The sequence below is a fragment of the Lissotriton vulgaris genome, chromosome 8, assembly GCF_964263255.1.
Source record: "Lissotriton vulgaris chromosome 8, aLisVul1.2, whole genome shotgun sequence".
In the NCBI taxonomy this organism is placed as follows: Eukaryota; Metazoa; Chordata; class Amphibia; order Caudata; family Salamandridae; genus Lissotriton; species Lissotriton vulgaris.
Window position 1 is genome coordinate 1327480940 of NC_141696.1, and position 24123 is coordinate 1327505062.

General features: G+C 45.9%; 1 protein-coding gene across 3 annotated transcripts in view; it reads right to left on the reverse strand.

Moving 5' to 3' along the window:
• DYNC2H1 (dynein cytoplasmic 2 heavy chain 1) overlaps nt 1-24123 on the reverse strand; it is a 1560829-nt gene that overhangs the window by 369480 nt on the left and 1167226 nt on the right. For all 3 annotated transcript variants that reach the window (XM_086935265.1, XM_086935264.1, XM_086935263.1), the window contains one exon: nt 23009-23074. In XM_086935265.1, coding sequence (XP_086791391.1) covers nt 23009-23074 — 66 coding nt within the window. The remainder of the gene's footprint in view (nt 1-23008; nt 23075-24123) is intronic.

Sequence of the window (24123 nt, forward strand, 5' to 3'; positions counted from 1 at the left end):
AGCCGTCAGTGCACGCTTTCACCAGGCACACACACACCACCAGCCGTCAGTGCATGATTTCACCAGCACACATCACCAGCCGTCAGTGCACGCTTCCACCAGGCACATACACCACCAGCCGGCAGTGCACACTTCCACCCCTCACACACACCACCAGCCATCAGTGCACAATTTCTACAGGCACACACACACCACCAGCCATCAGTGCACACATCAATTGTTAACGCATCCACAATTAACTATTGTAGCAATCTTAGTATGGCGCACTTTACTTTTACACATATTCATCTAAAGCGCAGCATGCCACCATTGCTACAAAAATAAATACACATTATTTTGTTCTACAATTTATAGCCTTTTGTTGCAATTGGTCTTGCAATATTTAGCAATGCCAATAGCCCAAACTTAATTAATGCGAGACCTATTGCATTGTGAATGCTTGTTCTAATTGCGATTCAGTAAGAATAGCAATTAGGCAATCATAATTCTATATTTTTGTACAATTGGCCTTAAGAGACTAAAACTTCATGTGTGTTTAACAGCATTATTTGTATCAGGTAAAACCTGCGGTCAATCACACAAGCAAATAGCGCAAATTTAATCATGCACTTGTAGCCATTTCAGATTCGTTCAGGCCAATTAAAACAAGCATTGGCAAAGCTAGCAGATTGCATTTTTAAAGGAGAGATCTACTGGCTCTGCAAATGCCTGATTCACTAAATGTATGAGGCATAGCTTACTCCAAAAGCAACAAGTAGTCTAGCATCCTGAGGCAATTATCAGCATTTAAAACGTATAAAAATAAGGCCAAAATTAATTTGCTGGTTATGTTCCCGTGAGACACCATGGGATGATGGTCCTCAAAATAGGTAATTTACAGCCATTTCTCCATAGCCATTTCTCCCCTAGTTTGTGAACTCCTATGACTTCACCATTGATGGTACTTTGTCACTTTGGATTTACACCAGCAAGTTAGAGCAGTCCTCAAATATTTTTCTGTACATACCTTACGAAATAAATATCTCCTGACACCTAATCAGTTAAACCTGCTGCCCATGCACTAGTCATTCCTCAGTTAGCCTATGGTAAGCCTATTCTACTAGAAGTTTCCCACTGCTCCCTGGTTACGATCAAGTCCATGTACATTCGACAGCCTATTTCATTTCTACAAAGAGAACATTTGGTCATATCCGAACAGTACTAAAGGGATTACATTGACTTCCAGTCCAAACCAGAAAGAAATTTAAAATATGCTGTGAGGCGTATAAAGTTTTGCATCTGGGCACCCCGCCCTTCTTTCCAGGCAAAACCTCTGAGCATCTTTTGTGGTCTAAGGAACAAAAGTACACTTCAACTTGAAACCCCAGTAGTCAAATCATCCCTGCCACTAAAATAGTCCTTCATTGGTGCTGCTTCCATTCAACTGACCACACTTCAGCTTGTGATCAAGACACAGCCAGAATATCTCTTTCAATCAATCAAAGCACTTGTAAAGCGCGCCACTTACCCGTGAGGGTCTCAAGGCGCTGAAGGGAGGTGGGGTGCTGCGGATGGTTGAAAACACACATTCCGATTTCATTTGAAGTGAATGTGTTTTACCCAATTTGTTTCGATTTCCTGTCAGCTTGACACTGTTACAGTAACTATCTTCATTTGACTATATTTGCATTATGGTGAACTGAAACTTTGTATCGTTAAATGTAATGCGTGTTAACACATTTTACTTACAGCAGTATTACAGAAATATGGGAATAAATAAAGCTGCTAAATGGTGAATGTCGGTCACGGGGAATCCAAAAAGGCTGCTCTCAACACTACTCGAACGAATAAATGTATCTACGTCTGGGTCACAGGGATATGAAAAGTGACAGAGGTGAAGGCTCAGGGCACAACATTCTCGTGATTCCACACAGGGATAGAACTAGCAGTAAGTCATGAGTCCTTGGAAAACAACCTCCCACAAAGTAAACCAACTTGCCTTTTGGAAATATCTTTTTTAAAATAAAATGATTATCCAGTAATTTTTTATTAGACAGTCTGAAAATTTTAAACGCTCTCTATGGATAACATCCGTCACTCACTGAATACTATCTTTCATGAAACCAAAAACAGATCTAATTAGCACAGTACTTTTCAAATCACGGCGAGACAGGTAACCAAATTGGTATGGCAAGATTATGAAAACAAGCCTTAATCTGTAGACGACTGCTGCTAAAATAGGGGGTCTTGAAGACTTTCACGGTTTAGACATAGCAGCCCAGCCAACTCTTAATCATCTCCCTAGTTTGCAGTCCAATGGGAAAACGCCAGAGTGACAGAACGGCCAATCAGGCCCTGCCTCAAGTCTTGTCGAACAAATAACTTATCTTCAGTAACAATGTACCTGTAAGAGACATGTGTAGTTACAGATTCCTTACCTTTAGAATTACCCCCTGGCATCAGACTGGATCCGGAGAATTGTTTCGTAGCAGTACCCCTGCGCATCGGTAGGAGGCATCGGTCGACTGCGCGTCTGTCGTCAGCTTTGTGGTCGCCGCGATGATATTGCGGTGTCTACTTATTTTTTTTTATTTATTTAGATTTTTAAATCTCCTTATCACCCAGGGGTCTCTAAGCACTTGTCAGAGGGTACACGCTGGTTCGGTGGAAAAGCAGGGAGCTACTAGGACATACCCCAGGCCTCCGGAAAGAGTATGGTTTTAAGCTTCTTCCTGAAGGGTAAAAGGTTCGATTCCTTGCGCAAGTTCACTGGCAAATTGTTCCAGGCCACAGGATTTGCATTGGAAAAAGCTCGCCCTCCCATAGCAGATAATTTAAAGCGAGGGCAAACCAACAGGGTGGCATCTGCTGAACAAAGAGTCCTGCTAGGAACGTAGGGGACTAAGCGTTCCTTGATGTACTTTGGGGCTTGTCCATGTAGGGCTTTATGAGTGGTACAGAGGCCCTTGAACATGATTCTCTGCCTAATTGGGAGCGAATGGAGCTCACGTAAAAGTGGTGTAACGTGTGCTCGTCTAGGTTTTTTAAAGATTAATCTTGCTGCGTCGTTCATGACTATTTGTAATCTGGCCAACAGTTGTTGGGGGGAGGCCAGCATACAACGAGTTGCCATAATCCAGACGCGACAAGATCATAGCTTATACTGCCCGTCTTAGACACCGCACCTGTGCTCTGAGGTCAGTTCCGACACAACTTTCAACTCCAGAAGTGCAGAGCCATGCAAGACACTGACCACTGATGCAAATAACTAGGGGCCTGGAAGGGAGTCCCTATCCCTAGAAGTCAGTTCGCAGAGCGGGGAGGATGGGTGGGGCAGTTAGGAATCTATAACTACATATGTCTCTTACAGATACATCATTACCAAAGGTAAGTAACTTGTTCATCTGAAAGAGATTGTAGTTATAGATTACTCACCCTTTAAGATATCCCAGCAATGCCAACCCCGGTGGTGGGGCTGCTAACTAATACTGGCAGTGGGTAGCCAACAAATCAAATTCCAATCCCAAGGAATGCAGAGCCACTATGGAGTTCCTCAAAACTAAGGATGTACCTTTATACGAACCCTACCTGGACTTGATCTCAAAGCCCTTTGATAGATCCCTGTACTTCAGGTGTAGGGTGGGTCTTCTTCCCCTAAGAAAACTGTCGGCCTGATGGAAAATCCCGCGGCAAACTACTCCTTTTTTCATATTTTGTACATCCAGAGTGGAGTCTATTGCCCACTTTTTATTTGAATGCCCGGCCTACAAATCTCCAAGATCTATGTGGTTAAAACCATTATGTAGAGGGCTGGCTACCAGACACTACAAAGACGCTTTATGAATACTAATGTCTGATACCCGTCAGCTGTTTGCTTGTGGTATGGCTAAATATTTGGGCTGGGCATGGTCAATTAGACTTAAGAGGCTAAAAATCATTGTTTAATTGCAGTCATGTATTACGACCATTTTATCTAATTTATTGGTAAGCATTTTTATCCTAATTGTTACCCAATGTTTTTAAATCATGGTGTTTACTGTTTTTTCTTGTAATGCTTTTAAGATTTTTTTATCGAAATAAAGCTAATTGACTGGCTAACTAAGTTAAAACAACAATTGATGGATGGAATGTTGCACAATGGGAAAACATTCACCCCCAGTCACAGATCTAGGTTTAATCCATCGTTATTTTGCTCACCACACCACTCCAGTTCAGACATGAACAAATGCAAATCAGTCTTGACCCTGTGCCTCATGGGAACAGTCCAGCCCGAACTGCCGAGCCATGTCTTCCCTGGACCGGAATCAAGCATCCTAGGACCGGTTTCTGGCTATCAGCCTTCTTCAGCCATGATAACTTGATTCCAGTGGCATGGAGAGCACGGGACTCATGTCTGAGCATACCCGTCCCACTGTGTTTTGCTGCTAACTAAGTTCACACCAGGAAGTCCTGGAGTACAGAACGGCCGAAAAGCAGTCCCCCTGGACTTGGATGTACAGGCAGTAATGTGTTGTGAACGTGTGCAGGGATGCCCATGTAGCTGCCTGGCAGATATCAATCGGCAGAACTCCATGTCCCAAAGTAGTAGTGGCTGCAGTCACCCTGGTAGAGTGGGCGTGTAGTCCTTCTGGAGGTTCCTTTTTAGCCAAAGAATAATACATTTTGACGCATAGGACAATCCATCGAGAGATGGTACGTTTGTGCACAGCTGAACCTTTCTTGGCACACACATAACCCATGAAGAGTTGATTGTCCACCCGGGAATCTTTAGTGTGGTCAAGGTAGAAGGACAACGAATGTTTAGGGTCCCGACGGTGGAGTCTCTCCTCCTCTTTGGAAGGGTGTGAAGGCAGGAAGAAGGTGGGCAATGTGATGGTCTGACCTATATGGAAAGAGGTAATCACTTTGGGTAGAAAAGAGGGCCTAGTGCGAAGGACCACTTTGTCCGGATGAACAGCAGCAAAAGGAGGCTTGGAGGACAGAGCCTGAAGCTCACTTTCACTGCAGGCAGAGGTGATGGCGAGCAGGAAAGCAGTCTTTAAAGTAAGAAGACGAAGAGGACAATTATATAGTGGCTCAAATGGAGCACACGTAAGATAAGTAAGGACAAAATTCAAGAGAAGGAGGAAATAGATGAGTAATTCCCTTTCAGAAATCTATTTACAATAGGAGACTTCAAAAGATAAGGCTGATCAGGAAGGCGAAGAAAGGCAGAAATGCCCGAAAGATAGCCTTTAAGGTTGCCCAGAGCAGAGCTCTGCTGGCCCAAAGATAAAATGAAGAGGAGAACGTCTGAAAGAGGGGCAGAAAAGGGATCCACAGCCTTTGCTGTGCACCACGCAACAAATGTGTTCCAGGCATATATCGTTTTAGCGGAGGGCCGCCTGGCTGCCAAGATGACGCTACATACTTCAGGAGGAAAGTCCAAAGCTGTCAACTGTCGCCGCTCAATTTTCATGTAAGGAGGAGGAGGCTGGAGAAGTTCAGGTTGAGGACCGTTACCTGCTGCTGCGACAGAAGATCCTGCCATAGAGGAAGTCTGATTGGAGGATCGATTGCCATGCCCAAGAGCTGGGGGTATCAGACTCTCCTTGCCCAGTCCGGTACCACAAGAATGACTTGGGCCTGGTCGTGCTTCATCTTCTTCAGCTCTCTGGGTAGAGTGGTCCAGGTGGAAAGGAGTACAGAAGGCCACGACTCCACTCAGGACAAGAAAGCGTCGCCGAGAGAGTGCTGCCTTGGAAACTCCAATGCAGAATACTGCTGATATTGAGTGTTCTCTTCGGTGGCGAACAGATCTAATCAAGGCTCTCCCCACTGCAGAAAGAGACCATGCACCATCTCAGAGTGAAGATTTCATTTGTGATACATCATGCACCGGTGGCTGAGTTTGTCTGCCCTGGCATTCAGGGAACCTTCCAGGTGCTGAACCACTAGGGTTATGCCCTGATGTTACAGCTATGTCCAAAGGCGAATAGCCTCTTGGCATAGGGTCCACGACCCAACCCCACCCTCTTTGTTGCAGTTCTACATGGCGATGGTGTTGTCCATGAACACCTGCACTACTCTTCCTCTAAGAGAAGGAAGGAAGGCCTTCAGTGCAAGACAGACCGCCCGAAGCTCCAGAAGGTTGATGAGGACCCCGGCCTCTGCTGGAGACCAGAGATCACTGATCTCTGCCTCTCCTGTGTGGCCACCATATTCCAGGAGTGATGCATCTGTCACCACTGTGAACTTTGGCTGGGGAAGGGAGAGGGATGTGCCGTTGACCCAATCCTGGCTCGTGAGCCGCCACTGCAACTGTTGTGCAATCCCCTCCGAGATCTGGACATCAGCAAGATTCCCCTGATGCTGCGCCCACTGGAACTTCAGGTCCCACTGCAGAGCCCGCATGTGTCATCTGCCATGATCCACCAGGAGGATGCAGGAGGCCATGAAGCCCAGCAGCTTCAGGGTCATTCTCACGAAAATCAGGGATAAAGGCTGCAACATCGGAATCATAACCTGACTATCCCTGACGCGCTAATCGGGAGGATAAGCCCAAAACTGTGCTGTATCCAGAACAGCTCCAATGAAAAGGAGCTTCTGAGAGGGAATAAGGAGTGACTTCGGCACGTTGATAGTGAACCCCAGCGAGCGCAGGAGTTCTGCCGTAGTCTGGAGGTGGGATACGACATCAAACGTAATTACGTGTCCCTTCTAAAAAAACGAAGAGCGTTTTTTGGCAAAAGGGAACAAGGGGGGGAGGATTTTTTGTTACTCTATGGTGGTTCTCTTTTCAGTGAAACTGCCACAGAGAGTTCCTATGTTCAATCTATAACCAACCCATTACTGTGGGTGGGAAGAGAAAAACACCCTATAGCCCCCACTCACTCTAACTCCTAAAGGTCGAGGTGGGCTTAACCGTGTTTCAGGGAGCACTTATGAAAAGGATTATGGGGACGTAACTCTAAAGATAAAATTCCTCACCCACTCCTGAAGTATCCTTCATTCATGAAATGGGAGGGAAGGTAAAAACACTATAGTCCGGTATTTAGGCTGTGATGGTCCTATGACACTAAACTAGACACAAACATGTTTCAGCCCTCTCTAGTGGCCTAGAAAGTGGTCCTGGGCTTTCGTCTGGGTGGGAGGCGAAGAGGTCACTTCCCCCTAAGACGTGAGTGCACCATAGGTACACAATTAGCATATGGCACATTTAATAATCTTGTAGGAACAAGTCTAATACTTGCCGTTGTTTCTTAAGAGGAATTACCCCACATTAACAGGGCGTCAGCTCGCTAGGGGGCATGAGGTGGAGGCCTTATAGTCACACATTCGTCAAAGGTCCGTTCCTGCTACAACCTACTCGGTGCTCTGCTCCCCTGCTTGTCCTCAACAGAGACAACAGCCTGGAGTGAGCCTGCCTTCAACAGCCAGTTGTCGAGATAGGGGAAGACTGGAGACCTGATCTGGGCAGATAAGATGCAACCACCGCCATCACTTTCGTGAACACCCGAGGGGCGCTGGTAAGGCCACAGAGGAGCAAGGTAAAACTGAAAATGCTTGTTGCCTACCGTGAACCATAGGTAACACCTGTGGGCTGGCAGGACGGGATATGAAAATAAGCGTCCTGCAAGTCCAATGCTACCATCCAGTCTCCGGGATCGAAGGCAGATAAGACCTGAGCCAATGTGAGCATTTTGAACTTCTACTTATTGAGAAAGCGGTTGAGGGCCTTGAGGCCTAAGATAGGTTGCAGGCCTTTGTCCTTCTTGGGTACCAGAAAGTAGTGGGACTAACAACCAAGACCTACTTCTGGCACAGGGAACTTTTCGATAGCTCCCTTGGTCAAGAGAGCTGTAACTTCCTGGCGGAGAGGGTCCAAGTGATCTTCCGACATGAGATCGAGTGCTGGTGGCATGGAGGCAGAGGTAGTCTCGAAGGAGAGGAAGTACCTCCTTCGGACTATCTGCAACACCCACCTGTCCGACGTGATGTTTTGCCAGTGGGGGAAGTAATGGCGAATCCTACCGCCCACTGGCCTCTGGTGGCCGTGATAGGTCGGACTAGAAAGGTTTAGAGGCTGCTGCAGGGAGGTATGGGTGGACTGGCCCACCCGCTGGCCCCCAACCCGCACTCTGGCTCCCACTACCCCAGTACTGTATAGACTGGGGAGCTTGTGTGGCCCTGTGGTTCGATTAGGCGGAACTTGGTGAGGCACCAATCCGTGAGCTTGAAAGGGGCAAAAAGCTGACTGTGTGGGGAGAGAGGGTGCTGTTAGGCGCAAGGATCTGGCCATAGCCCTAGAATCCTTGAAGCATTTGAGCGCTGAGTCCACCTTGTCACCAAACAGGCAAAGGCCACCAAAGGGCATGTCCAAAAGGGTAGATTGGACATCCCCTGATAAACCAGAAGTCCTTAACCAGGTGTAGGGCTACTGGCGTGGAAACCGTTCTGCCCAGAGAGTCGGCGGCATCCAGCCCACACCTGATGGTGAACTTAGCTGCATCTCGACCCTCAGCAACTGCACAGGTGAGCACGGCTCGGGCCTCCTCTGGGCACTGTGGCAGCATTTGCGCAACCGTATCCCACACCGTATGGATATAATGGCCCAAGAGGCAAGCAGTGTTCACCGACCACAGCCCGTAACATCTTCTTCTAAGTTCCAGCTTCTTAGATTCCCTATCTGGGGGAGCAGTAGAGGACGAGGCTTGTACCACCAAGCTATCGGGGTTGGGTGTTGGGTGAGGAAAAGTGGGTTTCCCTGGGCCGGGCAGTGGCGTCGGGCAATCATCCTGTCCACAGGAACCCCTGTGCTGGGCTTGGACAAGTGCCTAGAAGGATGCCTGTGAGGGCTTCATTAAAAGGCAGCAGCTGCTCTGTCAGGAGGGTTGTGCTGACTGCCACAGTAGGAAGCTCGAGGTCAAAAGGCCTCAGCCGCCCTACGCAACACCACTGCGTAAGTAGCTCCCTCTTCCCTAGCCACGATAGGGGGGAGAGCATGCCAAGGTCTGGGGAGGTATCCAAACCACTGGCATCACCCAGTTCCTCTAGCCAGTCCGGCTCCGTAAGCTGGTCAGCTACAGGGTCTCCAGACCCCTCCCACTCCTCCTCACCCTCCTCCGGCTGCCACTCAAGGCAATAGAGAACACCAGGGATGAACAGTGGTACAAGAGTACCCTCTGGCGCCGGTACCGGTGTTGGGTAGCATCGGTGTGGCACCGGGCCCAAGTCAGGGGTGAGGCTGGGGTCGACTCCAGTTGGGGGCACAACTGGCGTTCGGGTGTCGTCACTGGAATAGGTGCCGGGGAAGGTACCGTGCGGTCGACCGGCGTTGATCCGGATCGAGGCCTGGATCCTCTGGGGCCCTCTGGTGCTAAAATCACCAGCATCAGAGGCCCAGGGCCCCCAGCCGAGTCCTTGGGTCCAAAGGCACACCTGCGGAGTCGGGCTGCCCAAAAATGCTATGAAGAACCTCATAAAAGGCTCAAAGCTGGGCTGGGGACTCTCCGGCTCGGGAAAGGGAGGGAAGCTTGAAGCCATCTCAGAGGCAGGCTCCGAAGACGGAGCTGGAGAGCGACGGAGCTCCGGGTCCCGTGTCGTGTCGGCCGATGGACGGAGAGAAGGCGAAGAGAGATGGCGCCTTCTTCTTGTGCTTTGAGTTACCCGATGACTGCGAAGACTTTGATGACGAGTGGCGGTGGGTCCGGGACGGCTCCGCAAACTTCCTCTCGACAGGGACCTCTAACGGCACAGAGCAAACTGTCGGGCCTCCAACAAAGACTTCGGATTCGTGGCCCAGTAGTCGGAGCACGACCTTGGTCGTGGCTGACGTCCAGGCACCAGAGGCACATGAGGTGCGGATCTGTGACAGACATCAACTTGTGACAGGAGTCGCAAGGCTTGAAGCTGGTCCGACGATGGGACATCCCTCGTGCGCCAGGAGTCAAAGACTCAAAAAAGTCATCAACAAAAGTAAAAAAAGGTTTAGTCAAAAAGCAACTAAGGGGCACACTCTCTCTGGATATGCGGTGGCTGGCTCGAAATTAAAAGAACTGAAGTCAGCGTGCAGGGGCGGCGTCTAAGTAGACACCATGACACCATCCCGGTGACCTCGACCCTGACGACGAGCACGGAATCGACCGATGCCACCTAGCGAAGCACAGGGGTACTGCTACAAAATATTTTCCCAGATCCAGTCTGACGCCTAGGGGTAATTCTAAAGGTAAGGAATCTAGAACTACAGCCTCTTTTAAATAAGCTATTTGAGGAGGTGTGTTACTATAGCTTTGAGAGATACACATTATAATGCAGAGAGATAAGAGAAAGGTCTGCACATTATAATGTAGAGAGATAAGAGCAAAGTCTGCAGATTGTAAAAAAAAATCTAAAATTATACAAAATTATACATTATTATGAACCTCATTGTAGGTATATTTTATCCCATTGTTAATTCTAGAGTAAAACACTGAAGTAAGTGTTAGCAAAGGTGTGTCAAAATGAATGTGTTAATTTATAAACTGTTATGGAAGGAGAGTTAATGGCATGTTATAATTTAATTGCGAAAATATAAAAAATGAGTGTGTGGAATTTTTAGGAGAGAGGAATAAGTTACTGGTGCACTAGATATAAATATGTGTTTCTAGGTGAAAAATGTAGTAAAGCTTAGGCAATATAGTGATGTATCAATTATTGATTAGTATGCAATTTTTATCTTTTTTGATAGTTTGTATTTTTCTTAGGAGGAAAATAGAAACTTGTCTCTGAGGAAATTATTATCTGCTTACATAAGCAGCAAAAAAAGAGACTTTCTAAGACAAGCAGGATTACTGTCTTAATCAGTAGTGAGTACCTGTGGAGGCACAGGTTTAATAGATATGGAAGCACATGAAGAGCTATGCAGTTCAGTTGTACGAGCCAGCTGAGCCAGAGATAGTCTATGTGCACTCCTTTTAAAAAACTGTATCCATGAGAAACTTTACTGAGATGTTTTTGCTAGCTGGTACCAAAACAAACACATGGCATTCCAAAGACTCTTTGCCAGGCTAAGATGGCTGAGGAGGTCCAACTACACCAGGCTGCTCATCATAAGGTGATGAAGACATACTAAAGTAGTAATGCTGGTTGTGATGTTTGTTTTATAGTTGTTCAATCAATCAGGGCATTTGTACAGCGCGCTACTCGCCCGGAGGTTCTCAAGGCGCTTGTGGAGGGGGGGCCTGCTACTGCTCGAACAGCCAGGTCTTGAGTTGGTTGCTGAAGGCGAGGTGGTCTTGGGTCAGGCGGAGGTGGGTGGGGAGGGAGTTCCACATCTTGGCGGCCAGGTAGGAGAAAGATCTTCCTCCCGTTGTGGCTCTTCGGATGCGGGGGACGGCGGCGAGGGAGTGGCTGGTCGATCGAAGCTGGCGGGTGGGAGTGTAGAAGTTGAGGCGGTCGTTGAGGTATCTTGGGCCTTGGTTGTGGAGAGTTTTGTGTGCGTGGGTGAGGAGTCGGAACGTGATTCTTTTGTTGACGGGGAGCCAGTGCAGGTCTCTCAGGTGTGCGGAGATGTGGCTGTGTCGGGGGATGTCCAGGATGAGTCGTGCTGAGGCGTTCTGAATCCGCTGAAGTCTTTTCTGGAGTTTGGCGGTGGTTCCGGCGTAGAGGGAGTTGCCGAAGTCCAGTCGGCTGGTGAAGAGGGCCTGGGTGACAGTCTTCCTGGTTTCGGTGGGGATCCACCGGAAGATCTTCCGTAGCATGCGTAGGATGTTGAAGCATGACGAGGAGACGGCGTTGACTTGTCTGGTCATGGAGAGGGAGGAGTCCAGGATGAAGCCCAGGTTGCGTGCGTGGTCCGTTGGTTTGGGTGCGCTGCCCAGGGCAGGGGGCCACCAGGAGTCGTCCCAGGCGGATGGCAACGATCCCAGGATGAGGACTTCCGTCTTATCTGAATTCAGTTTCAGGCGGCATTGTTTGTTAATGTAGTTGCTGTTGTAGTTTTGTAATGTTGTTAAATTATTTTGTTGTAATGAAAAAGTTTAAAGTTACTTTTGATTTCTTTGCTCAACACTTATTATAAATTTCAGTTTTAATTTTATATTGGAAGATTGAGTAAAACTGGTATTACCATCTTTTGGGACTGTAAATATGCTACTGCATGTATATGTATCTATATGGTGCTATGGTTAATCTTTACGGCTACACAGAATTGGTAATTGAGAAGGCAATTATATTGCCATGCAGCTATGGCTACTTGTCATGCAACAGTGACAAGTAGCCATAGCTGTAGTCATTGTACATGCTGTAGTATACTGAACTCTGATAGAAGAAACAAGTATTGGCACACAAGGCAGTGCATTTCTATACTCGAATACACACTGCTATCAGAGCTGTACACACCCTGTTACATATAGATGTTGCCACTGGAAGGCTTCTGAAACAGAGGTGAATACAGCGCTGCAATCAAATATGGACACTTGTCGTCCAAGACACAGTTTTCGTGGCAGAGAATATTCCATTTTAAACTCGACTATGGACAGTCATTAGTACAAAGAGAGATATGCGCCGAGAGAACAGTTTCAACCTGCAGCCTACTTTGCACATATGTTACTATGGGGAGATGTCTCACCTGAGAGGGCAGTGTGTTTTGATATCGTAGTCTCTGCAGTTGTTTTGCAAGACAGACTTCTGAGCATATAGGTAATTTCAACTCCGTATTTGACTTGTACATCTGTCATACTTGAGAGAGCTGTGACCAGAAAGGTAAGCCAATTTTCACACTCAAATTTGCACATCAATCATCCAAGAGACAGGTCAGAGGAGCAAGGCCAGTCTCTCCCCACAGTATATGACGCAGAGTTATCATGCATGAGACACTTGTCAGGAAACAGGGTAGTTTCTCCCCTTTGTCTACTAGGTATAAATGTAAGTATGAGATGAGGTATGAGTAAAGAGATACATTTTTCTCAAAACCTATTGCAGACACCTCTCACCCTGGTAAGATGTGTTAGCAGACAGGTCACTTCCTTCCCAGACCACACTACATATCACAGGAGAGGTGTGAGCACAGAAGTCACTGCTTCACTCTACGGTACTATACATCCATATTGTCCTGGAAGTAGGTGTTAGTGCAGACGACAATGTTTTCCCACATACTACTGTATATGTCTGTCATGCTGGGCAGAGCTGTGAGTGGACAGGGAAATCTATCCCCGACATGCAAATGGACATGTGTTAGAACTGGGGTTCTCTAGTTGGCAGAGGTAGGTACCACTGTCCAAATGGGGACCCGTGTATCTAGTCAGGGTAAGGAGGAACCACTCTTTAGATAACCCCTGCTCACTCCCTTGGTAGCTTGGCACGAGCAGTCAGGCTTATCAGAGGCAATGTGTAAAGTATCTGTACCAACACTCACAGTACCACAGTGAAATCACCACAAATGGACTCCACAACAGTTTAGAAAAATAAAGGTATTTAATCTAAACTAGATAAGACCAAAACGACAAACATCCAACATACACAGTTCAAGAATATGGTTTCAAAAGTGTTCTTAAGGCTGCGTTAAAATAATCCACAGTTGCGACACGTTTTAGACAACAGTACCTTTAGATGCGACAAGTTCCAAGTGAAAGCTGTAGCGGTGAAAAGCAAGCGATGCGTCACTCCTGAGACCCTGGGGAGGCAATGCGACAACCCCGCTGGACGCAGCGGACGTGTTGCGATGGGTCAGTGGGGACACTGACCAGGAGGACATGGCAGTTCACAGACTGCACACAGGCACTGCGGTGGCAGGCCTAGGACACCATTTTAGGGCTGATCATGTGGGTGGCACATTTAGTGCTGCAGGCCCACTAGTAGCATTTGTATCACCAGCCCTGGCACACTTAAGGCACTTTACTAGGGACTTCTGGGTGAGACAAATATGCCAATCATGGATAACCAATTACCATCATAATTTATACAGGGAGCACTTGCACTTTGACACTGATCAGCAGTGGCAAAGTGCCCAAAGCATCTAAACCAGCAAAAACGAAATCCAGCACAGCATCAAAAATACAGGAGGTAGGGGCAAAAAGACATGGGAAACCAAGCCCAAGATGCCAGGTCTAACAACAAGTTACTTACTTTCGGTAACGCCTTATCTGGTAGAGACATGATCTAGCCACCGATTCCTCACCTTTGAATTTTCTAGGAGTCAGGTACTTGAGCAATACTGCTACACGCCGGGAGCTGGCGTAGGTAGGCTCTGCGTCCCGTCAGTGGCATCATCCATGCCATAGTGATGTCAGCATCACCTGTATAGGCACCACCTCGGAGCATCGACATCAGTACTTCTCACAACGTTCAATCAATCAATCAATCATTTGTAGAGCGCACTACTCACTCGTGAGGGTCTAAAGGCGCAGGGGAGGGGGAGGTACTGCTACTGCTCGAATAGCCAAGTCTTGCGATGTCTCCTCAAGGTCAGCAGGTCCTGGGTCTGCCACAGGTGGATGGGGAGGGTGTTCCATGTCTTGGCGGTGAGGTGGGAGAATGATCTGCCGCCGGCGGTTGTTCTGTGGATGCGTGGAACGTTGGCGAGGGCGAGGTCCGCGGAGCTGGCGGTTCGGGGTGTAGAAGGTGAGTTGTTTGTTGAGGTATGCTGGTCCACTGTTGTGGAGTGCCTTGTGAGCGTGGGTGAGGTGCTTGAAGGTGATACTCTTGTTGACAGGGAGCCAGTGCAGGTCTCTCAGGTGTGCTGTGATGTGGCTATGGATGTCGAGGATGAGGCGTGCAGAGACGTTCAATAGTCCAGTCGGCTGCTGATTAGGCCCTGGGTGACCGTCCTTCTGGTTCCGGTGGGGATCCATCTGTAGATCTTGCGGAGCATGGGGAGGGTGTTGAAGCAGGAGGAGGAGACGGCGTTTACTTCCCACGCCAGGAGTGCAGAGCCATGTAGTGCATTGGCATTGGTATGCTTCTGAACTACTAGGGCCCTGAGACGGATCAGCCCTAGCCCTAGATGCCTGTCTGCAGTGCGGGGAGGATGGGTGGATCGGTAAGGAATCTGCGGCTAGATCATGTTTCTACCTGGTGAGGCGTTACCAAATGTAAGTAACTTGTCCATCTGATACAGACATCTAGCTGCAGATTCCTTACCTTTGAACAGATACCCAAGCAATACTATCTCCAAAGGAGGGACTGCAGAGAAGTTTAGATCAAACAGTGCTGCAGAAAAGAGCGGCCAAAAAGGCCATCCCTGATGACTTCACTGTCCAGGCATTAGTGATTGGTAAACATGTGCAGAGATGCCCACGTTGCTGCCTGACAAATGTTGAGGATTTGACCTCCATGTTGCAAAGCCTTGGTAACAGCCTTAGCTCTGGTGGAGTAAGCAATTAGGCCTTTAGGATGCTGATTTTTAGCCACAGTGTCGCAAATCTTGGCGCTGAGGATGACCCATTGCGAGCTAATCCTCTTCAGCACTGCATGACCTTTCCTCATTCCAACGTACCCCACAAAGAGTTGGTTGTCCACCTGAAACTCATCAGTGCCGTCAAGGTAGAATGTCAATGATCTTTTTGGGTCCAGACGGTGGCGTAGCTCCTCTTCTTTAGAGGGATGCAGAGGGTCGCCGAAAGTGGGCACGCTGGAAAGAGGTCCTTTGGCGAAGCAACAATTTGTGAGGGTACATCAGACCCAAAGTCTTTCTTTATTGTTTAAGTTATTTAAAACCATAACAATATCATAAAACAAATATAATGTCCCTATAAAATTATTAACAAATATTTAAAAACAAGAACAAGCATGTTAATTTATATAACTCCAATAGAGCAAAAGCGGTGTCCTTCTCATGATGCCAATTTAAAGTTTATACATCATTCTACCACATCGTATTATTATTGATTTCAAGTTGTAACCCATAAAACCTACTCCCCCCTCTTTTTTTACTTTTTTTTTACATTTCTTTTAAAATGACCATAACATTCTAACCATTATTGTTTAGGAAGTACCACATAGTTTGTCTCATAATACAGTAAGAATTTCATTATTTTACAAGTCAGCTGAGGGTCTGTCGTGCCGAGTCCTCTATTAATTGCACCTCTACACATTGGAATACCTCTGTCATTAAAAGCCTTTTTTAGGAATACCATGCGTTGCATTTTTTTAGGTGGGACAGACGCATATTTATTTATTTTATTTATTTTTTAAACTTATATGGCACAAACAGCTACCCAAAAAGGGTTTCCCGGCGCCTGAGAGCACAACAGCATGGATGGAATATTATAACAGAGGTCGTTCAAGGTTACTGATCGAACAACCAGGTCTTTATCTCTTTGCGGAACCTGGAGAGACTTCCCTCCTTTCGTATGTGAAATGGTAGTGAGTTCCAGATAGTGGGACCCTGATGGGCAAAGGATCTTCCTCCCATCCTGGAGAGCTTGAATCTAGGTACACAGAACTTTTCTGCTGATTGGGACAGTAAGTCTCTTGTAGGGATATAGGGATGAGCTAGTGTCTGAAGGTATTTAGGAGCGGTACCTGATTTGATTTTAAACATGTAGTTTAATGCCTTAAATCTGATACGATTTTCCACCCTCAACCAGTGCAGTTCACGCAATTAGGGGGACACGCTGGTGTTTTTAGGTATATGGCAAAGAAGTCGGGCAGCCGTATTTTGTACCAGCTGCAATCTTTTAAAGACTGCCTTGTTTGCCCCCAGATACAAGATGTTCCCGTAGTCAAGCCGGGATGTAATTAAGGCATTGACTACTGTTTTTTGCATAGGGATAGGCAACATCTACAGGATCTTCTTGAGCCATTTTATGATAGTAAAGCAGAGACCCACTACTTTGCTTGCCTGTTGCTTCATGGACAATGTATTGTCCAAAATTACTCCCAAATTTCTTGCATGAGGCACTGGTGTTGGAAGATCTCCCATCTGGGCAGGCCAGTGTGATGTGCTCCAGAGCTCTGGCTGTTTGCCCAGAAGGAGGATCTCGGTCTTGTCACCATTTAATTTCAACTGGTTAGTTGTCATCCAGTTGAAGATGTTTAGGAGACCATCTTTAAGAGAGGACGAAGATGACGATTGGGATTCAGACAATGAGAAGACAATTTGTGAGTCGTCTGCATACATCCATTATTACATGGATAATGTCTTGCCAGGCTTCACCACATAAACCACAAGATTTGACACCACTATATTTCCACGACGGTTGTTCAGCCAGGCTTGGTAATACCCCAAATCTCATTACCATTAACTTGAGTTTCAAGTGGGGCGAGTATGTTGCTCCGAGGTATTCCGCCGGTCGAAGTGATGTATAGGATTGCAGAACCATTCAGCCGTGAGATCTTTTTGCTAGGGTACCTTTGTCTGCCAATAATGATTGCAGTTTTGCCGCCTTGTTTATTACGCTACGGAAGATTTGGAATGAAGGGTTCTTAGTCCATAGATCCCTTGTCTCGGTGTCATCTAATGCCTTTTTCAAAATTTACCTTTGCTTGAGTTTGGATCCTCCTGGGCTTGCCACAAGGCATCATTTAGCAGATTAGATCGATTCTGCCATAATTTATACCATGTTTTGATTGCTGCGTATATTCTCCTAATTTCCAGCTTGATGAGGCCAAATTCAAGTCGGACCGTGCCGAGGCTGCTGACTGGGGTAATCTGAAGACTTTTTTATAGGCCTTTATTTGTAATGAGTCTAAGATTTTACCATCTTTTCCATTTAACACTATGCTTCCATACGTGATTGACGGTAGTAACTTTGCGGCCATCACAGAGATTAGTGGCGTGAATGAGGGACCATATAGCTTCTTAGCGATAGCGCAGAAGGCATAGATATTTCAGTTTCCTTGTTTTTCAAGATATTGTTTCTGAGATTGAAAATTCAGACTTTTGTTGATGTATTCCCCCAAGTACTTATAGGTATTTACCATTCCTAGGGGTTTTTCTCCTATTTTAAAATGATACTGATCCCGTGTGCTGTTCGTGAACAACATAGTTTTTGTTTTGGTCTCGTTAATCTCCAGTGCGTTGGTATTGGCAAACATCAATAGTTCATTAAGTGCTCTTTGTAGGCCTACTCGGGTCAGGCTAAACAAAACGATGTCATCTGCATAAGATAGATGCGTTATGGGCAATATTCCCAAACGCGGCGGGTGTGCATTTGCTTGATCCAATCGAGGTGAGAGGTCGGCCTTAAAAAGGTTGATTAAATGGGGGGCTAATACACAACCTTGTTTTAATCCCATCTCAGTTGGTATTTTTTTGGATCATTTAATACCAATCACCATTTTTACAAGGACCCAAGTATGCGTGTGGAGTTGTATATTGGGACGTAATATTGTTTCCGCAAGCCCCAGGTTAGGTAGTTTGGTGCATAATAGCCCGCGATTCACTCGATCAAATGCCGATTTAAAGTCTATAAAACACACTTGTAGTGGTCTTCGCTGGCGTTTGCATTTATCGGCTATTGTGGCAAGAGCTAAAATATTTATTTTGGTGCCACAGCCTTTACGAAATCCCTTTTGGTTTAATAGAATCAGTCCATTTGTATTAGACCATTCCACCAGGTCCTCCAGGATTAGGGAGGCAAAGTATTTCGCTTCCACGTCCATGAGTGCAATTAACCGATAATTTGCCGGATCTGCCCTGTCACCTCCCTAGTAGATAGGATTAATGATTGACCCCTTCCAGGGAGGGAAGGGCGTTTGTTAAGGTGATTTCATTATAAAGACCTAGTAGCGATTTTGCCCAATAGTCTGGATCCGTCCTGAATATGGCCTGAGGGATGCCATTTGGACCTAGGGCGCCATCATTGTGACCCTTTTTTATTATTCTTGCAATATCTTCTAATGCATAGTATTGACGTTCCTGGGCTATGGTGATGCCACAATCTAACGATCCTGGAGGATTCTTCCCTGTAAGTATTGAGATTAAGGCCTTGCTGCTCACAGTAATTGACTTATTTGTGGATGGTATATGATCTTCAAATATTTTACTTAGATGGACTGCCCATGCATTCTCTGATACCGAGGCGTATTTTTTGATCTTGTCAAATTATTAACTAGTTCCCAAAACAGGCTATTGTTTGCTTGTTTGGCACTAGAAAGTAATTTTGTCCAGAGGCTTTCCTGTTGTAATTTGTGATCCTTCCAGATTTGTATTTTATACTGCCTCTTGGCGATCTTTATATCCCTCCATGTATGCTTGGGGATTTTCTGTGTATTGTTTTTCCTCACCATCTTTCTCAGTTCTTTTCTTAACAAGTAGGCTTTCCTAGATATATTTGTTTCGGGCTTGAGCCTGCTAGTCTGTGCATAATTAATTTTTGGTGCCTGAAGCAATAGTGTTTTCGCAAAAATAGACCAGCACTCTACTGTGTTTTTTGCCTGTTGTATTCTTGACTTCGACTATTTCTTTTGCTAATGCTGATAGTTCAGGTAGGGTTTTTGCTTGTGAGGGAATATGGTCAGGTACGGAGGCTTGGATGACAAAGCCTCCAATTCGCTCAACCACCTGGCATATGTGATTGCCACTAGAAAGGCTGTTTTGATGGTAAGCAGCCAGAGGGGGCAGTTGTGCAGAGGTTCGAATGTAGCACACACCAGGAAGGTTAGAACCAAATTAAGGTACCACTGAGATGTAATGAAAGGGGAAGGTGGGAACATATGTACAAGGCCTTTCAGGAATCTATTTACAATAGGTGACTTAAATAATGAAGGTTGGTCTGACAGCCTCAGGATGGCAGACAGGGCCGAAAAGGTGCAGAGCCCTGCTGGACAAGGGTCATACTAAAAAACAAAACTTGAGAAAGGGAAACAGAAAGAGAATCAATAGACGTTTGTGTATGATATTTTACAAATTTGCTCCCCTATCAAAATAACATCAAAAACTTCCAGAGGAAGATCGGAAGCTATCAATTGCTACTGCTCAATCTCCAAATAAGAAGGCTTAGAGTTGACAGGTTAAGGTGGGGACCCTACCCTGCAACAGAAGCTCCTCCCAAAGGGTCAGCCTGATTGGAGGATCGATGCTCATTTGGAGAAGCTCAGGCTACCAGACTCTTCTTGCCCAGTCCGGAATCACAAGAATGACTTGGGCTTGGTCGCTCCTGATCTTCTTGAGCACTCTGGACAGGAGTGGTATTCGCTGAAAGGCATATAGGAGGCCTGAGTTTCACTCGAGATGAAAAGTGTCTCCGTGCAACATCACTTCACCCCTTTTCACCCGGTTTCTGTGATGCCGGTTTTCTGGTCCCTGGGGCATCCACAGGTGGATGGCTCTCCAACTATCTGTCTTCCAAATGTTTTTTTTGGGGTATTCTGGGAAGGGTCCTTCTTCTTTAAAACTACAAGCATGACTTCTCCATTGACCTTGAAGCTGCCAAAGTAAGAGGCCTGTCATTGGGCCCTGGCTGCATCTTCCAATGGCGTATGCTTTCCAGCCATCTAGGAGACATGTTCACAGGAGGTGTTCCACGCACCGGAGAGCCCTCCAGGGTCACCTGCACAATCTGAGTCCCCATTGAGGAAGAAGACGCTGAAGAAGAACTCCGAGTAGACTGCGGAGATCTTGAAGTCGTCTCTCTGGGAACCAATTGCCTGTCCCTTGACGTTGAATTTCTCGACGTCGAGCCAGAATGCGGCACAATAGAAGATTATATGTGCGGAGATGCTCTTACCATTGAAGACCTGTCCACAGATATCCTCGACGTAGACCTTGGAGAATCAGCCAAAGCTCTTGACGCCAACTCCGACCTCGACAAAGACCTATGAGAGGTCCAAGAGGCCGATCCAGAGTGTCTCGACGCCGACCACGAGGCAGGTGGCGGAGACCTCAACGTCGACTTCCTCGACATCGTTTGCCGTTTCGACGTCGACAGAGCTCTTTCAAGCCGCGAGCCCGAGGCATGTCTCGACATCCACCCATGTCTCGACGGCGACCTTGATCTTCTTCTTTTTTCACGTCTCAATGTTGTGGCTCTATCTCTCGACATCGATCTCACTTTTTCTCTCGACGTCGACCTCACTCTTCCTCTCGATGTCAACCTCACTCTCTCGACGTCGATCGTCTCACTCTCGACGTCGTCCTCACAGCAACCGACACCAAAAGGATCGATGTCGACAAGCTTCTCGACGGCGACCTTGATCTCCGCTTCGACATCGACTTGTGCCTTAGTGGCGATAACTTTGACGTTGATGTACTTCTTTCCACTGGTTTCGACGTCAACATACCTGACGGCGATCTAGATCTCGACGTCGAACTCACTTTTTTCGACGTCGACGCTTCCTGATGTCGTTTTTTCTTGCTTTTACCCTCAGGAGAAGCAGACCTCAACGTTTTGACGAAGAGGGGGGTCTTCCAGATGACAACACACTTCTTGCCCCCTTTTCCTGATGCCTTTCTCTCTCCAGAAGTCCCAAAAGTCGAATTTTCTCTCTTTCCTTTACAGTTCTTCTGGAAAGCTTGAGGCAATGATAACATTTTTCCACATCATGTGTGGAAGGTAGACAAACCACACAAACAGAATGGGGATCTGTTTTTGACATCTTCCCACAGGAAGGACAGTTGTAGAATAAACTGACTCAAAAATCAGAAAAGATAGAATATTACCATAAGCAACAAATACTGTCAAATAAGACAGGAAAAAAAACAAATTCTGACTGAAAAACAATCAAATTCAGCAGATCTCAAGTTCCAGGTTCCTCACAGAACAAACCGGAAAAAAGAACTGTCACCTGTGGGGCATGATGGGAGCAGAGTTCCCCCTGGAGGCCTTAAAGGCAAAGTGTTCAGATTCTCTGAGGCCTTAAAGGTGAGGTGCCAGTCTGATTTACTGTACAGGGATGTTATTTCTTTATGCAGCCTACATAGGCTAATTGCCTTTTATTACAGTTTCCTTGATGAAAATAAAAGGTTTTTCTTTCTGTGGAAGCATTTTAGGCTCCTGCCCTTTTCTTGCATTGTTTCTATGGTTTATTTTCATTCTGCAGAAAATATGTAATCATGGCTTTATGAGCCTATAGGTTATGGTTGGGCTGCATATTATTAGTGTATACATGTATATGTGTATAATTTCTTTAGTACTATGTAGGCTTATTATATATTTACACATATATATGTATTTCGTTATGTGTTCCGGGTTCCCGCTCATGGGCAGAGATTATTCAGTGCTTATGACTATTAATGAGTATCCCATGGAAGAGAATGGCTCCTACATCAAAATGAAATTCAACTCAATTTCTCCCTCAACACAATTCTAAACGGACGCCGTTGAGTAGACCTATGAGAGTGCAGATAACAATATTGTAGAATGAATAGTTTATGGGGTTAATTCCTTCTGCATAGACGAATAAAACCCTATTTTAGTGGCCATCTCCTTACACAATTAAAGTGATTATTGCATCCAGCATGAGTGAGCAACCCTTCAAACTGAAGCACGGAAGGGACTGCAGAGCCCTGACCGCACACGAGCATGGGACATGATCCTCCAGGATTACCCCCAAATAGATGATACAAGGCAACTGCTACCAATCTCTGGAGACATTTCCATTGAGGAAGACTAATCCATAGCAACCTGATTTGGGTGATGACACAGTCTAAAATGCCCGACCGTGGGAGACCCCCAAGCATACATTTAGGATGTGCTCAGCGCACCACCGCACTGCCTTGCCTCTTATCCCCTTTTTGTGCATCTCTCCTGAAACCTGATGGTGAATACTTTCTACCCCACACACTACTTCAGCTCCTATTCAGATGTCTGGGATCTTATTTTTTGTGAGGGATTACCTAACCATGGATGCACATGCAGGGGATATTGTTTTACTGTTTTGTATCATGATGTTGTAACACTGGTTCCCATGTACACGCAATATGAAGGAGAGTATGATTCTGTATGTCAAGATCTGTATTGCCATACTATAAAAAAGACTGTTTTGAAAAAAAAAGTGATTATTGCTCCCAGCTAAACATTCATAAAGACTAACTTTGATACTAGTTCAATTTGATTTGACCATGAAACACATTGTGGTACCTATTAAATACAAGTAACAACATCAGTGTCCAATGACGTTTACTTACATTCTCTTGAAAAAGTTCTGGGTGCATCCCTCTAACGAAGTGCAAAGCAAACATCAGTTGATCAGCCTGAAGGTGAAGTAAAACATAAATACCATGATTTACTCCTTTCACAGTACTAGAACACAGTGCAAGTACAGTATTTATATATCACGCTCCACACTATATAAGGATATGTTTATACGGACTGTTTGGACTGGAGATGATCAGAACAAAGTATGCAGGAACTGAGACCGTGACAGGTATGGAGTATGTAGCTCATAACCATAAGGATATAAAATCAGACAAAGCCAAAAAGCATAATGCACTGAGCTGTGTATACTACAGATTGCACCAAATGGTTCTTACAACTGTCTGTACACCCTTCAAAGCAGAGCTGCAGAAACTGTTTAATCCACATGGTGCTGGATGGCTATTGAAACTATCCACTTTGATTTCCCTCAAACTATAGGGCTCCTTATCTTTAACACTGCCAACCTTCAGAATATTTTGGCCTGTTCTACTAATCAGGGGTATTACTCCTAGGAAACAAAACTTAAGGGACATGTAGTAATATGGAAATTCTGACTTAGGGTTTTGATTAGAGGTCAGATGTTAGACATTAGGTATCTGACTTGCAGAGGTTTTCAACATAACCAAGTAGGCACTAGAATCCTAGTCAGGGAAAGTTAGAAACACAACCTAAATTAGCCTGTGATCACCCTCTGGTAACTTGGCACAAAGCAGTCAGGCTTATTTTAAGAGGCAATATGCAAAGTATTTGTGCAACACTTAAACTACAGTAACATAGTGAAAACATCACAAAACGACTCAACAGTAGTTTAGAAAGATAGTGAATATTTATCAGAGTAAAACATGACCAAACGGCAAAAATCCAATAAGTACTTGAGAAATTCATTTTTTTTAAATAAACTGCAATTTAGTGCTTTAAAATCTACAGCGCTTAGGGGTTACTTGAGGTCACTCTAGATTGGGGTAAATTCAAAGTTTAAGACCGACCGCGATGGAGGGGAGGCCGGCTACAGGACCCACGCAGGGCCAGATGAAAAAGTACCTTGAATGGAGCAAGCGTCCATGTCGAAGACTCGATGCGTCTGTTGTGACTTTCACAGTTGGCT